At 37.3% G+C, this 14568-nt stretch overlaps 2 protein-coding genes across 21 annotated transcripts in view; one reads left to right on the top strand and one right to left on the bottom strand.

Moving 5' to 3' along the window:
• The window catches only part of SULF2 (sulfatase 2), a 129833-nt gene extending 128150 nt beyond the window's left edge, over positions 1–1683 (top strand). For all 14 annotated transcript variants that reach the window (XM_072350491.1, XM_072350483.1, XM_072350490.1 and 11 more), the window contains one exon: positions 36–1683. In XM_072350491.1, coding sequence (XP_072206592.1) covers positions 36–66 — 31 coding nt within the window. In that variant the 3' untranslated portion in view covers positions 67–1683. The remainder of the gene's footprint in view (positions 1–35) is intronic.
• A 3806-nt stretch (positions 1684–5489) lies between these two features.
• Positions 5490–14568, bottom strand: part of NCOA3 (nuclear receptor coactivator 3) — a 68811-nt gene continuing 59732 nt past the window's right edge. For 4 of the 7 annotated variants that reach the window (XM_072350479.1, XM_072350480.1, XM_072350475.1 and 1 more), the window contains 11 exons: positions 13715–13850; positions 12451–12642; positions 11676–11915; positions 11082–11208; positions 10413–10584; positions 9331–9627; positions 8333–8437; positions 7657–7879; positions 7276–7450; positions 6562–6703; positions 5490–5626 (listed from right to left, as the gene is read on the bottom strand). In XM_072350479.1, the coding sequence (XP_072206580.1) occupies positions 5615–5626; positions 6562–6703; positions 7276–7450; positions 7657–7879; positions 8333–8437; positions 9331–9627; positions 10413–10584; positions 11082–11208; positions 11676–11915; positions 12451–12642; positions 13715–13850 (1821 nt within the window). In that variant the 3' untranslated portion in view covers positions 5490–5614. Of the gene's footprint in view, positions 5627–6546; positions 6704–7275; positions 7451–7656; positions 7880–8332; positions 8438–9330; positions 9628–10412; positions 10585–11081; positions 11209–11675; positions 11916–12450; positions 12643–13714; positions 13851–14568 lie in introns of those variants that run through there. The other 3 variants (XM_072350477.1, XM_072350476.1, XM_072350478.1) reach the window with 3 other exon arrangements.

The following is a 14568-nucleotide window of genomic DNA, read 5'->3' as shown; positions in this document are numbered from 1 at the left end:
GTTACACACTAAATCATGTTTGTTTTATTTTAAAGAGGACAACTGTGGGAAGGATGGGAAGGCTAATTGCCTCAACTGCTGGACCTCAGCGAGGATATGAACTGGCCAGAACTTGAATTCGTGTACAGACTAAGCAAAAATGTGTATGATTTCAGAGGAATTTTAATGTTAGCCTGGAGGACTGGATGAACTTGGAGGCCAAAATAGATAGTGTTTGCACTGGTGAGTGAATTAAATAGTTGAAGTGAAATTACAGGAACCTGCTGCCAGGAATACAGGTCTCTTTCAGATCCACTCTTGTACCTGCTTTCTGCTTGGGATTATACCTCACCTGCTGCACGAGGCTTTTTACTTCAAGAAGACACCACTAACTCTGTTCCAGGAATTGACAGAAGAGGAAATACAGCTGCATCCCAAAGAGGACTGCCATCCCAGTGGGCAAAGTGTCCTCAAAGACAGTGGAAGTAAACTACGTTTCAGTGCGACTCTACCTTTGGATGTAAGGAGACAAATTTCAAAGCCAAGTGTATCACGGACACTTCTGCTTCCAACGGGAGTAAAGTTAACAGTGAAAAAAAAACCTCGTAAGAAATTCAGGAATTCAAGTGAGCAGCACTGAATATTCTCAATACCGTGATATCTCTCAAATTTATTTCCTCCTCTGAGGATGTTTTAGTTCCACGTCTACTTGTCCGTCCTATTGACACCTCTAGGAAAATTAGAGAAAATCTTGACTAACCGGATGTCACACTTTTGGAGCGGTTATGTAAATATTCATCAGCATTCTGTTTAAAAATCATTTCCTTCAGGTTGTGAAGAATTTTGTTAATAAAAGTGTGGAATGCCCACATGCCATTTCTCAAAACGTTACTTAATGTCGCATAGCACATTGCAGAATCCATCTGGTTTTAGAAGTACATAAGTTTCAGTAAATGTACATCCTGCATTTTAACCAAATCAGATTCGTAACACGTTTTTTCGTGTGTAGTATTACATCGTGTGTCCGAGACCAAAACAATTCATTTCAGAAAGGAACATTTGCTTAATAGTGCAAATTTTAGACTCATTTTTTAAAATGGGCTTCTCTCGGAAGTTCAGAATCACGACCAATAACTTATAATCTAGTTACAGTTCCGTCTACAGTAGATGTTCTCAATGAGAGTTATTGTTTAACAGCTTATAAAAGAAAAACATCATTTTACTAAGGAAGCACAGTGTACAGAGTCTATTTGAGTACCTTTGTAATGCTGTTATTAAACACACTGTACAACAGGCACTAGCAGTGCTACTTTTATCGTTTTTTTCCACACTAATCTGCTGACCGCTCCGGCAGCACATGCAACAGCAAGCTCATGTGATAATAACCAGCTGTGGCCTTGACTCTTAACAAAGAGAGGTATATTCCTGCAAAACACAAACCTGCACTTCTGGGAACAGTGTAAAGAAATGTCAAGGAAATGACTTCTGATACTTTTGCACAGTAGGTAACTCACGGGGAATTATTTCACAGGGATACAGATCTCTGGCACCACTCCCCTGTTCTTGAAAATATACTTGAATTTAGAAAACTCTCAACACAGGCCTATGTAGTAAAACTTACTTTTATGTGCTATACAGTAAAATAGGTGTGATCTTGTCTATGTATCACACAGGAATGTGTCAAATACACTTTTCAGATTTGTTTGTCTTAGAGACAGAATTCTGCCTATATTTAGACGCTATAGATTTTAAAGGATTATACAGAAAAAAAAAACATCTGGTAGGTGATGAGAGCCTGAATCAATACGAACAAGTGAAAAATAATGACTTTAAACTTATCAATACAAAAACATTGGTGCTGCATTCAAGGGAAAAGCATTAGCTGCCTCCCATTACTTGTCTGTATGCATAAAGAATACTAACTTAGATGAAAAAAAATTCCCCTTACCTTTCTTTGCATTCAGCCTATAATATTTGACAAGAGGATGAGACTGTCAGAATCCTGCACGGCCAGCATTATTGCTCCAGGTATACATCGGTCAGAAGCTTGAAGTCACTGTGCCCCTTTATGCACGTGCCAAACTTGAGCAGTGGAATGTCTTTGCAAGGACCTGTTGTTTTCTGAAAGGTAGGTTGTTGAAAGGTTCAGGAAAGCTACTGCTTCTCCTCTCAGCTCTGCTGGGTGCTATTTAAGTTGAAAAGGACAAATTCCACTCGGTTTGATGCAGCTTTGCTAAACTGGCCTCACAGGCAGAGGGGCTAAGTCATTACTCCCTTAGCTTTTACAGATAGCTGGAAAAAAGAATACATATATAATTGCTAGCCCGTAGCTTTTGTCAGTAACAGCTGCAGCTATTTCTTAATAGTAGCAGATTTTCTGTGACCTTACCAGGATACAACTGTCAGCCTCAAAGTATAAGAAAGCTAATACGCTTTGTTGCCAAGTTCTGATTTTAAATAGAAACCTTTATTTACATTATTATTAACATCCAAACACAAAAATCAGAAGAGCAGTAATACCTTACAACCAACTCTTTAATAACTCAGTCCCCAAGGTTTTCTGTTTTGCAACATAGATACAGATATTTCAAGCAATACGTAACGTAAACTAAACTTAAATGCAATTCTCAATACTGTATGCCTTCTCCTGAGAATTTTTTAAGATATTGCTCTCAGCATAACATGGTTTTATACTCGCTGTATCATTCAATCACCTGGTAGTCTGCACATAAATTCAAAAATAAAATCTGTGCTAATTGGTACAACGTTCAGATAGTTCTGTCTTATAACTGAAAAGTGGTCCTGATTTCCTAAATTTAAAAGCAGAATTTTAGACCAAGATTGGATAAAGGTGGATACGTGTGGACTTTATAAACAGTTTCTGCGATCAAAAGAACAACAAGGACAAGCAGCAAAGCTCTTGTCAGTGTGCAGCAGTGATCAGAGGTGGCTGTACCAGCAAACTGCCCCCGTAAAGGTGAGAAATGTTACACGGTTGTTTTTGCTAAAAAAAATAATCAGATGAATCTGCTGCTGCAGAACCAAATCAGAACTGGTGGAGATACAAACGCTAACTTGTTTCAAGGTAAGTTTTATTTACTGCAGCTGATAAGCTTTTCAAACTAGATTTAGTATTTAGGATCATTTTTTCCAAGGAAGATCTTATCAATTTATTATTAAAAAAATGCACCCTCCCCCCAGTCACGTTTAAACTAAAAATCTTTGGATTCAGCAAAAAAATAGGTACTGTATGAGAAAGCTCCAACATTCTGCATACAGATGAGAAACCGATGATCCTTTCTAACACTGGTCAAGCACCAGTTGCACGTAGATGCATAAACAGAATCGCTCATTAAAAAAAACAACAGGGCACGATGTCTAAAGCAGTGCACAGTCTAAGAGCTCACCTAATGAAAGCAACCAGGGTTTGTAGTTTCCATCAATATAATGAATAACTACAAAATACAGGGACTGTTCTACTCTCATTTGATACAAAAAACAAATGCCTGTTGCCTTTTGACTTCAGTAGGCAGCACTCAACAAATAGATACGTCCTAAGAAATAAGATGATAAAAGTTCCTCAGCCTTTTACGAGTTTTGCATTAAAAAAACCCACAAATGAATTGGACTGAAGGTTTCAAATAAATACCACCACCAAATCTATATGCTCAGGTCTAATTGCAAAAACAGGGTTGCATAAAAGTAGATGGAATCTACATTCTCTTTGGAACACAACTGGCTGTATGCTAACAAGGAACATCCTCAAGTTTTTTTCTAGGTAAGTTATGTCTATTAAAATGGAAGATCACTGCATGTTCTTAAAAATAAAACCACCTCACACTTACTTACAGTACCAAGAAGCAATTAAAAATGCTTTTGTTTTTTTTGCCTTTACTCACTTGGGATAAGTCAATTTTCCATTATACAGTGAACAATAGTGCAAAAGCACCATCTTTCTTATGCATTTCTGGGTTGTCCCTTATGGAAGTGTATGGGTTCAACTCACTGTAACTGCCTGAGACTGGACAAACTGCAACAGGATCTTCATTTCAAGGAACCAAGATAGGAGGGGAAAAAAACAATCAGCAAATAATAGGAACAAATTTGTAACCAAACTTAAATACTGATACAAGAGAAGCCTGCTCAGAAAATACATTCATCACTATTAGAACAATCCAATGAGGTGCAGACATTTGGTTAAAGTGTGGCTTAATATCCGTAAAGATTTCTGGATGTCACATAACGAATATTTTGCAACAGACAGACTTGTTTTGAAGAACATGTAGAGTTCATTAAATTTGCCCAAAAAAGACACAGTCTGGATCCATCAGCAGAAAAGGCAAGATGATAAAGACGTGACCATCACAACATCTTAGAACGCAGAGCCTTTTTGTCCAACTGCCATATGTAAAAATAAACGTAACAAAGTGCTCACAGGTGGAGAAAGCATTGAACAACTGGTCTTTTATAAAAAGCTACATGTTAAAGATGTAAAAATAAATGAAGACCAAAGAGGAGAAAAGTGTGGGCCGAGGTCACCCAGCTTCAAAGTCATCAATTAAAAAAAAGTATTCTATTTGGACCTCAACTATGCTGAGTTTACATAAATCAATTTAGTTAAATATTTAGCTTCACAAACTCTGCAAAAATGAGTTAGTGACCTACAAAAGTCATATATATAATACATTATCTTAAAGAACATATTTACAAAACTTATTCACAAAAAGAAAGACTGCAAAATTCTGATTCAGACTGCAGTGCCTTGCCTTGAGTTTTCTGAAGTCATTTTCAAAACGATGAAAGATTATTGCTCTGATTTCCACACACACAAAACACGCTATGCAGTCTTTTCAAATAATTTTTAAGAGATTGTGTTTGAGAAGGAACATGAGTACACCCTACCTTCATATTAAGTCCTTATTAAAGATATTGCATTAATCCATTATATAGTCTTCTATAAAGTGCACTCAGCTGCACATCAATATGTAAATATTAGTCACAATTGCATTTAAATAATTTAAATTTATCATCCGCTCTTTTTACCCCTTGGCATCAATTGACAGGATTCTGGAATAGTATGTGCCAATTCATTTTGCACTGATAACTTTGCCTGGGAAATCCTGACTCTTGGGGGGTAGGGGATTAAAAGCAGCATTTATATTCAGGAATTCATATAAAAGAGTCAAGGCTAGGAACTACATTCTCTGTCAGATATTCTTACTAGAGAAATCAGAAAATTCTTATCACTGTGATTTCTCCAGGCACTTTTGTCTGCCTGTAGATAAAGGGCTTTGGATAGCTACAGTAAATAGACAAGGTATTTCAGGGCTGGCTCTACCCATCATACTTATTAAAATGCCATTGCCAAATTCACATTTCTAGAGGCAGAGCGCCAAAAATATCTATGACCTTTTTTGTACAGCACAATATACAGTAATACAGACCGCTTCTACTAAAAAAGTTTGTTTTCATCTTTTCCTCAATGAAATAACTTAGGACACCATGGTGATTAGCAGGAAAAAATCACTTCCATAAGGCCAGGACTAGTTGCCATGAAGAATGCATAACTTTTCTTTCTAATACTAGTGCATCATTAATACAGCGCATTCTCGGTTGGAGATGACAGGCGCAGGTGTCAGCAGTATTTCTGTTGAAGAAAGGAAGAGCTTCATCAGAGAAAATTAAAAAAACCTGTGCTGGAAAAACTGGTTAACGTGTTGCATTCTGAAAAGGAAAGTACTGATAGTCAGCAGAACAGTAATTACAGTCTTCCATTTCTAAGATAAATGTGTAGAAAAGAAATGCTGTCCCAGAACTCCCTGCACACATTCTTTGCTTATCTTCACTGTACGACGTTTTGGAAAATCTGACATTTCTCAGTCCTTTTTTCCCCTCTTTATAAGGGTACGTCCTCTCATACCTTGCTTGTCTTGCAGACGTCCCCAGGTTACTTTGGCTTCCCCAGGAACCTCAGACAAAATGTCACGAGGTACTGGTGACTCAGTTTATCTCAATATTATATTGCGCATTCCTTTATATTTTGTGGAAAGATCACAGCAAAGGTTTATTTTGTACTTCAGCCTTCTTTGCAGTAAAAGCTCACTTTTCCCTTAAATAAGTGGCCTGAATTTTCCACAGTGTCTTGTTATCCATACATAAAGTATTCTAAGGTACTATTAAGGGTGAGCATCATCATGAGCTTCTTCTAGAAAACACTGCACTACCAGAGAGGGTTCTTAATCCTACTTGTCTTCCTCAAGTCACCTTCCACAACCCCTGTGTTCTGCTTTCTGGGGTTTCTCCAGGCTCCCTTTGTTGCAGTTCTTTGTGCGGTTTAAATTTTGATCCTATATACGATACTTCAAAGTCAACAACTAATCACTGCTGCTTGGATTTATTATGGATTTGATTAGAATATCACCAAAAATCATGAATTTCTTGGGACACGCAAGTTGCAAGTCCACAGATAGGAAGGCAAACAGGGAAACAGAACAGAATTGCACCAGAGGAATGACTTCAGGCATATCATACTCAATTGAAAAAGAGTCAACAGATCATCACTCCTCCTTATGTACAACTTACCTGGTCTGGACCCATAGGCATCCCTGACATAGGCACCGTACTAATGTTCATCTGTCCAATATGGCCACTGCTGCCATTCATGTGCATCATACTGTACGGTGCAGGATTACCTTGATGGCTGAACTGGTTCTGTGGGAAAGAACTGAAGCACAAAAGAACAAAATTACATTTCAAGAAGGTTACTCCTTGTTATACTACACTCCCTGTATGAGCTGCCAACATGTGAAACAACTGTTACCAACAGAAGCTTAAAACTATTGCTATATTTCCTTGTTTCTACGTACTGTCCATTTAACCTAAAAATTAAAAAAAAAAACTTCCAAAAAGAAGTTTTGAATTTTTAAATACATGCAGAAGCATCTGTACACCTTTCCTCTTGTTACCTTTTATTATTATTATTTGGAGGCTTCAGTTAAGGCTGTAATTTACACTCTTAACACTATTCTGTGTCCCTGCATTTCCGCCAAGCTATTTTTTCAGCATTCAATGAATCAACGTTGTTTCCAGCTACTGCAGAGATCCAGTACAAACTAGAGCTAGATACACTTAATCTGTTGACTTCATAAACCAGAGCAGGATCGAGCACAATACAGATATTAGAAATGCAATTGTATTTCTCTCTTCTAACCTTTTTCCTAAAATAATTTAACGTTTCTCTGTTTGGGCAAAATGAAAGACAGTTTTTGAGCAACAGGTTATAGCTGCACATTTCACCTGCTCCTGGCCATGCTCCCTGATGGCCAGCCCTTCAACTCAGGAGACTGGTACATTGGTGCTGTCTGAGGATGCTGCATCATAGGATTCTGGGAAGGTCCAATTCTTGATGCCATCATTGGATTGGGAGGGCTTGATACTCTACTATACGCAGGGTCAGGCTGTTGGCTTATTCCTTAAAAGACAAAGAAAATTTCCCTTCAGTTACCACACCCTAGCACTTTTAGTTTATCTTCTTACAGAAGGGGAAAAAAATAACCTATTTTGTAGGAGTATTTTCAATTTTTCAGAAAGATCAGAATTTAGCCAATTTGGATTAATAATAAAAAGGGAAGAGAACACCAGACAGACATTAAAAAAATCTGTTATTAGTACTTGTACCATAATTAGGTGGATAGGAGAATTGCTGTGGAGGAACTTGAGCCATCGGAGGGCCGGTCAGACCACTATCCATGCTTCCTGAGGCAGTCACGTTCGGTGGTGGACTGAAGGCCTGAGGTTGTTGCTGCTGCATCATCATTGCCATCCTCTGTTGTCTAAAATGATGACTTATTAGCTCCCTGTTACGCTGAGCCACCATTTGAGCATTAAGAAAACCTTGCTGCTAACCCCCAAAGAAAAGAAAAATCATATTAGAAAATTTTTTGCAAAACAAGTTGTCAGTCAATCAATATGCTCTAAGACACATTATAACCATTACCAAAACAGAAAGTTAATAAATCCACAGCTAGAACAAAAATTATGAAAGTATAAGACCAAGGTATTCATTAAGTTGTTGTAAGTACTGAACAGGTGATGCAGTAGTCTGCTGTTTCCTATATGGAAAGACTTTAGCACACTGCACTGACAGCATGGAGCAATGAACAAACCCCTCAAAGTCTCATGAATAAGAGAAGTAGAAAAATCATTTTTTTTCATCATCTTGATGGGAAGGAGAAAAGGAAAAATAATGCTGCCATACCATGAAAAGTAAGACCCACACTCTAGGCAGACCTGTGAAAGATGTGTGTATATAAAAACGGCTGTTTCAGAAATGGTTATTGTAATACTTACTTACCTGTGATCCCACCTGTGGCTGCATTACTGGTCTCATCACTGAGCTATTACTACTGCCTGGATTTTCCATTTTCATTTCAAGCGCTTGACGGGTTTGATTCATAAACTTAGAAAAAGATATTTTAGCAGTGTTAGTTTGAAAACATCAGCACCTGCTCAAAATACTGGCAACCGCTTTACCCGCCTCTCGATTAAAGAACAGTGGCTAATTTTTTCTTGTTTGATACACATAAAGTAACAAGCTGTTTATTATTAAGCTCAAACCAGACATACAAAAGGAAAAGCCATTCAAACAGTACAGCATTTACGGGCTTTAGTTTTCTCTTCAAATTAGCACTTTTTAAGGATAAATATACAGCACACCATCTCTTTGTTCCCAATCACACTATGGACAGGTTAGTATTCTACGCGCAGCTGCCGGTATGTTTCTGTCTCCTTCCATCTCCCTCACAATACTGCAAATCCATGCAGCCTGAATTAGTGTAATGGAACAGTCAAGACAGAACACACCATTTCCCAAGGATTTAACCTTGCCATTCAGAGTCACACAGCACTCTCTGATTCCTGAGTTTTATTTGTAATTTTTCCATTACCTAAACCTTCATCACATCCAAGTGCATTTCCCAATGGCCACAGCATTTCTTTCTGTTCAGCAGTGTATTCCATACTAAAATCATATTCAGGGAGTTTCAGAAGAAAAACTAAATTGTAGCATGGAGATCATCCAGATCTGTGTGGATTAGTGTTTTAATTAGCAAGAACTTGCTCTGCTGCCAATTCAATCTAAAGCAAGGTGGATGAAAGATAAATACATGTCCTAATAAAGGTTCTTTCACACCTACAAGTACTGTGCAGCCAGTGTGAAAAGCACTGTTAAAACAAAAGTTCCATTCTTACAATCATCTGCTGTAATGCCAACTTCTATATTCCTCAAGCAATACAGGCAACTGTGCACCTCATTCTGAAACAAGACAGAAAAACAGAAGCAGGAAAAGATACCTGCTGCCCCTGAAGCCTCTGCTGGAGCTGCATGCGGAGCTGCTTTGGTGTATTGGTCCGAGGTCTCATTGCATTTGCTCTAGGATGCATACTTTGAAGTGGAAAACTGTTTTGTTGGCTCATCTGATTCATCACGGAATTAAAGGATGGCTGCTGTCCCTGGATGTTATTAAAGCCTCCTGGCAAGGCTGTGCCCTGCCCTTGGTAGGGCTGACCATATAATGAAGGCTTCTGGTCAATCATCACTGCAGATTCCTGACCTTGAAATGAATCTTGTTTGGGTTCCAAAGTTTGCCCCTTTTAGAGATAAGAACATATATTGCTACTGAAAACACTGTCAAAGTATGAATTGCTAAAGAGACAACACAACTAATGAATCACTCAAAGATTAGTTGTTTCTTGAGTAGAAAACAGCATGAGCAGACTGCTATCAAATTTGTCTCTGGTCAACTGAAATATCACAAGTGACTATTAATAATTTAATTAAAATAATTTCTGCTGATCAGTGCTTGCATAAGCAGATCAGTATCATTATAAAAGCCCTTCTGCTCTTTTTTACTGCAGTTTGCACAAATGAGAGCATGATTTGGTGTTTTCCAGTAAATTCCAAAGTACTGAACTTCTTTTTTCCTATTTGCTAGTCATGCAAATTCAATCTGGAATTGAAAGAGATGGGAATATCCCATTCATTAACTGCCAGTAAAACGTTTCAGTCCCAGCTCAGTTGACTATAGTTATATTGAAGAAACCTAATTGACTCTCTGCTTATAGAATTACAATGCTTTTCACTCCCTGAAAAAAATAAAGAATATATACCAAGGCAAATGATAATAAACACAGATAAGACAATGCCATTTAATTTACTTATTTTACTAAAAAGAAGTTTTATCAATACTTAAGTTCTCCAATGAAAAAATATCACTCAGAAGAAATGCTCCTAATGATTCAGTAAAATGGACACAAGAAAGTGAAGCCACACATGTAAATGAGGAGACTCTCTTCACTTTTCTTTTTTTCTCAAGTACCAAAATAACACAGGCTTTTGGAAAAGAAAAAAGTGACCAGAATCTCTTCCTTCTTACTTGGTTTACAAGATCAGGAATTCCTAGAGCTCTGTCAATTTCTTCCAGACTTGTGACATCCGTATTACTCAGCAATGTGTGCAGCTGATCCAAAAGAGCCCTTTCATCATTCTGGCCTTCCACACTTGGTGCTGCACTTAAAAGGTCATCCAAAGAGTTTCTCACTAATTGTCTATAAATATTAAAAAAAAACGCAACCATTATGGACTGCAAAGGCATGTGCTACGCTTTCATACAGTGCATTATTTACTTGGCAATAAGAAAGTACTATAATCACCCAGAAGACTGATGAACTTAAGGCCCAAATTTAGGTCCTGAAATGCCCAGGCAACTATCATCTAGCTTTGAATAGACATAAATTTTGTTTTCTCCTTGCATCTAAATATTAGCTTCTGTATGTGCAAGGAGGACATAAGCTGAGATTTTCCCAACTCTTTTCTCCATGCATTTCAACAAGGATTGACTGCTTATGTTAGGCATGCCTGTTGTGGAACTGGGTTAAACAATAATCATCCATACGGTGACAGAGCAGCAGCAGAGCTGGATGGAGATTTTGACTTTCTTTATCCCCTCTGTATATGCAGTATTGATTTTTATTTCCAGGTCTTAAGTGCTCTTGATAAAGAGTGAACAGTATTCAAACTTTCAAAAAACTTTCCTTAATTCTACCTGTTTTGTAAACCCCGCGATGCTTGCTCCATGGACAGCATGTTGTCAGGCCACGATCCTGGCTGGCTGGCCGGTCCTGGCTGTCCATAAGGATTTCCCCCCATACCAACGTTAATCTCATTTGACCCTGTAGGGTAAAACAGTTGTTTATAAAGCAAAAGGTGTCACCTTGTTCTCCAGTATTCACACTAAGCACTGTGGATGATCACACAAATACTGAAGCAGCTTCAAGAGCCTTCCAGTAGCACATGATTTTTCAAAATCTCAAGAAAAAGCTTTAATAAAAAAAGGTATCTAGTTCTGTGACTTTATGAGAGAAGTACAATAAAGAAATATACATAATAGAGAAATTACCCCAAAACAATCTGTAAAGTCAGCTTGAATAATCTCTATATGAAATAGAACATCAGAAAATAACACCAATATCATCAAAAAGTCATAAAATGCCCCAGTCAGTGTAGAACAGTAGTCTTAACCTCAAGAAGTACAAGCCTTCAGATGAGAAGCTACAACTGTATCAAAACTGAGATCATTTTGATGATGAATGCTTGCTGAGACAGTGCTAAGTATCACAAGAAAAGGTTAAGAACTTACTCATATGCATCATTTGCTGTTGTAGCATTGGTCTTGTCCCAGGAATGCTGTTTGAACGGATGGGCAGCCCAGGCATAGATCCACCTGCTGTGGGTCTGGGAAGGGATGCGCTGAACTCAGCTCCTTGTCTCAACATGGAAGTTGAGCTTGTAGGTTCCAATCTGTTAACCTTTGAGTTTGCCAAACCCCAGTCTCCTGATTGATGTTGATTCATAGACACACTTCTATTGGGAGTACTTGCTATAATGAAAAGCAAAAAAAAAAAAGTACTATTTTTTCATCTGGAATGTACGATGTGCTTTTGTTTTATAATTAAGTAGATTTTATGCTTTTCTCTTTGGTTGGTTGGTTGGCTTTTTGTTTTACCAGCAAGGACACCTGTCAATGACAATGCAATGCACCTAACATCTACAAAGCAATTAAAGCTTACCAAATCATCAAGCAATTATATTCATCAAAATACATTCTAAAATGTTAATGACTGACTGCCATTGTGACTTATTCTTGCTTTTATAATTCAAAAACATACATTATATTAAAAGCTCATAATAGCCAAAAGTCATTTAACTATTAAGTAACAGTAAAGTACTGGTAATGATACACAGATAATAAACAGCTGCGTTATTATAATTTTACCTAGAGATATTTATATGCTGATTAAGAAATAAATATTTTTCAATGTTTTTTCCTCCAGAGTTCATACTATAATCCTCTAACATTCTTAACTTTAAAGCTTTTTCTTTTACAGTAAGAATTACTTGTATAGTCAACAAACCAATATTTGCTCCAAAGCTTTCCTGGTTTTCAGTCATTCTTGGACTTCCACCCATCAAGTTTTGCTTTTGTAACATGGAGAATGCATTGACATTCCTCACTGAAGCACCTGAGCCCACAGGGCTGTCTAAAGACATGGCTCTGCTGAAAGGCGGGCGGGCAGACTGCACAGACTGGGGACTCCTCATACCTGCTAAAGAATTATATATTTAAACAGAAAGAACTATTAGCAACTTACTTAAATTGTATCTATTTACAGGCATGTATTTTTGACCTTAAACAAGCTAAGAATAGCTATTCTGCTTATATTCTCATTGCCCACATCACATTTTGAATACATCCTTAAGATATTGTATGGGCAAAGCCAAATGCAACTTCTTTTGGCCCTGGACATTAAGAAGTTCATTTTAATTTACATTCCATAAAGAATCGTCTTTCTAACATTCTGAAATACACTAGTATTACAGACACATTAGTATACATGAGCAGACTTGTCCAACCTTTGGATAACTGACATGGAGACAGAAACAAGGCAAACAGCTCCCTGTCTGAATCAGATGCAATCCAGAAGCAGTGTGGTTTTCAGCACTCCATACTACATGGACTTACAGTGAGATCAGTGTGCTCCACAGCCAACCATGTCAGTGGCCCTAGATGTACTTAAACTTGATTTCATGTTTTTCATTATCCGTGATCCACCTCCTTCAGTTACCTCAAGCAAAGTATGACTCCAAATAATCAAGAGATAACCAATGTTATAAAAGGAAGTAACAACTGTAGTGATACTGGTCTCTCAGCAAGGTTAATCCCCTGTATTACTCAGCTCCCTATCACAATGGGTCATTCCTTTCAATGTCACAGAGGAGTACTGATTAAGATTTACAGGCCACAATGTTTTCACGTTGAGTAAATGAGAAATCAAAGGCTTGACATCAATCCTATGTTATTTCCCTACTCATCTGCAAGGAACACAAACTCAATTTCAATTTACAACTGACAAAACATTTTTCCTGGTGTCTTGTCTCTGAAAAATCTGTTAGACAATCCCTGAAAAAAAAAAAAGCAGCCATAACACGAGGAGCTGAAATTATCTGCACCATACACAGTGAATAAAGCTAAGTGCTGCTATTTTGCGTTGTGTTTGTCCATGAAGATACAGCAGATCAAAAGGTATTCTCTAAGGATCTGAAGATGCATTATGCCTCCATCAGGTAAGTAGAAAGCCCCAATTTTAAAACAAAGTGTTTCTAAATGAAATTCCTTACTCAGTGGAGCATTTCCTTGAAATAATGCTTGCTTTGTTCCAAAGTTATTTCCACTTGCAGACATTGCATTATTATAAAAGTCTGAACTAGTCAGGTCCCCTAAAATTGCATCCAAATTATCCAAGTCTCCACTCATCTGCAAAAGAAGCAGTAAAATAACAAGGTTATTTATTATCATACAGATGCCCTTCAGCTTTTATTTAGTTTTTCACTCATCTTAAATGACAGTACAGAGATGATGTTTTAGTTCACTGACAGCACCTCAAAATTCTTCCCAATTTCCAAAGATCTTCTAATATCAATTAACTTAATTTTAAATATTTTTAATTTAATTTTGACAATGAGGAGAAAATGGAAGCACACAAATAAACATTTCTGAATACAAAAATTGCAATAAATATATTGAAACAAATACGTAGATATATTTGAACTTATACGTGTGTTTTCTCTGCTTTAAGGAGAAAAATGGACTAGAACAAGTGAATGAACTGAAACCAACCTACTTCTTTTTCAAGCATTACACAGTTTTGTGTATTTCTTGTACTTTCAGACTGACATTATGTATTGTCTGCTGGTTGTGCCTTTTGCTATTGCACTGCCAGCTAATTGTGGAGGCACTTAACAGCTCCATCTCCTAGTAAGCCATAAAGATAAGCACGTGCAATGAGAAACTGCTGAAGATTTGATTTTACATAAGAATTTAAAAATGCATAATACCTTAATCATACCATAACTTAAAAGTTTACATTACTCCAGGAGTACAGTACAGCACATTTGGCTATATATATATATCCCATAGTTCTATCTGTGCTTTCTCAGTTACAATAAAACCTGAACACGCCATTTCTCACCAT

The sequence above is a fragment of the Excalfactoria chinensis genome, chromosome 15 (genome assembly GCF_039878825.1).
Source record: "Excalfactoria chinensis isolate bCotChi1 chromosome 15, bCotChi1.hap2, whole genome shotgun sequence".
Classification (NCBI taxonomy): domain Eukaryota; kingdom Metazoa; phylum Chordata; class Aves; order Galliformes; family Phasianidae; genus Excalfactoria; species Excalfactoria chinensis.
Note: the sequence above shows the minus strand (reverse complement) of the source record. Positions and strands in the feature narration are given on the sequence as shown.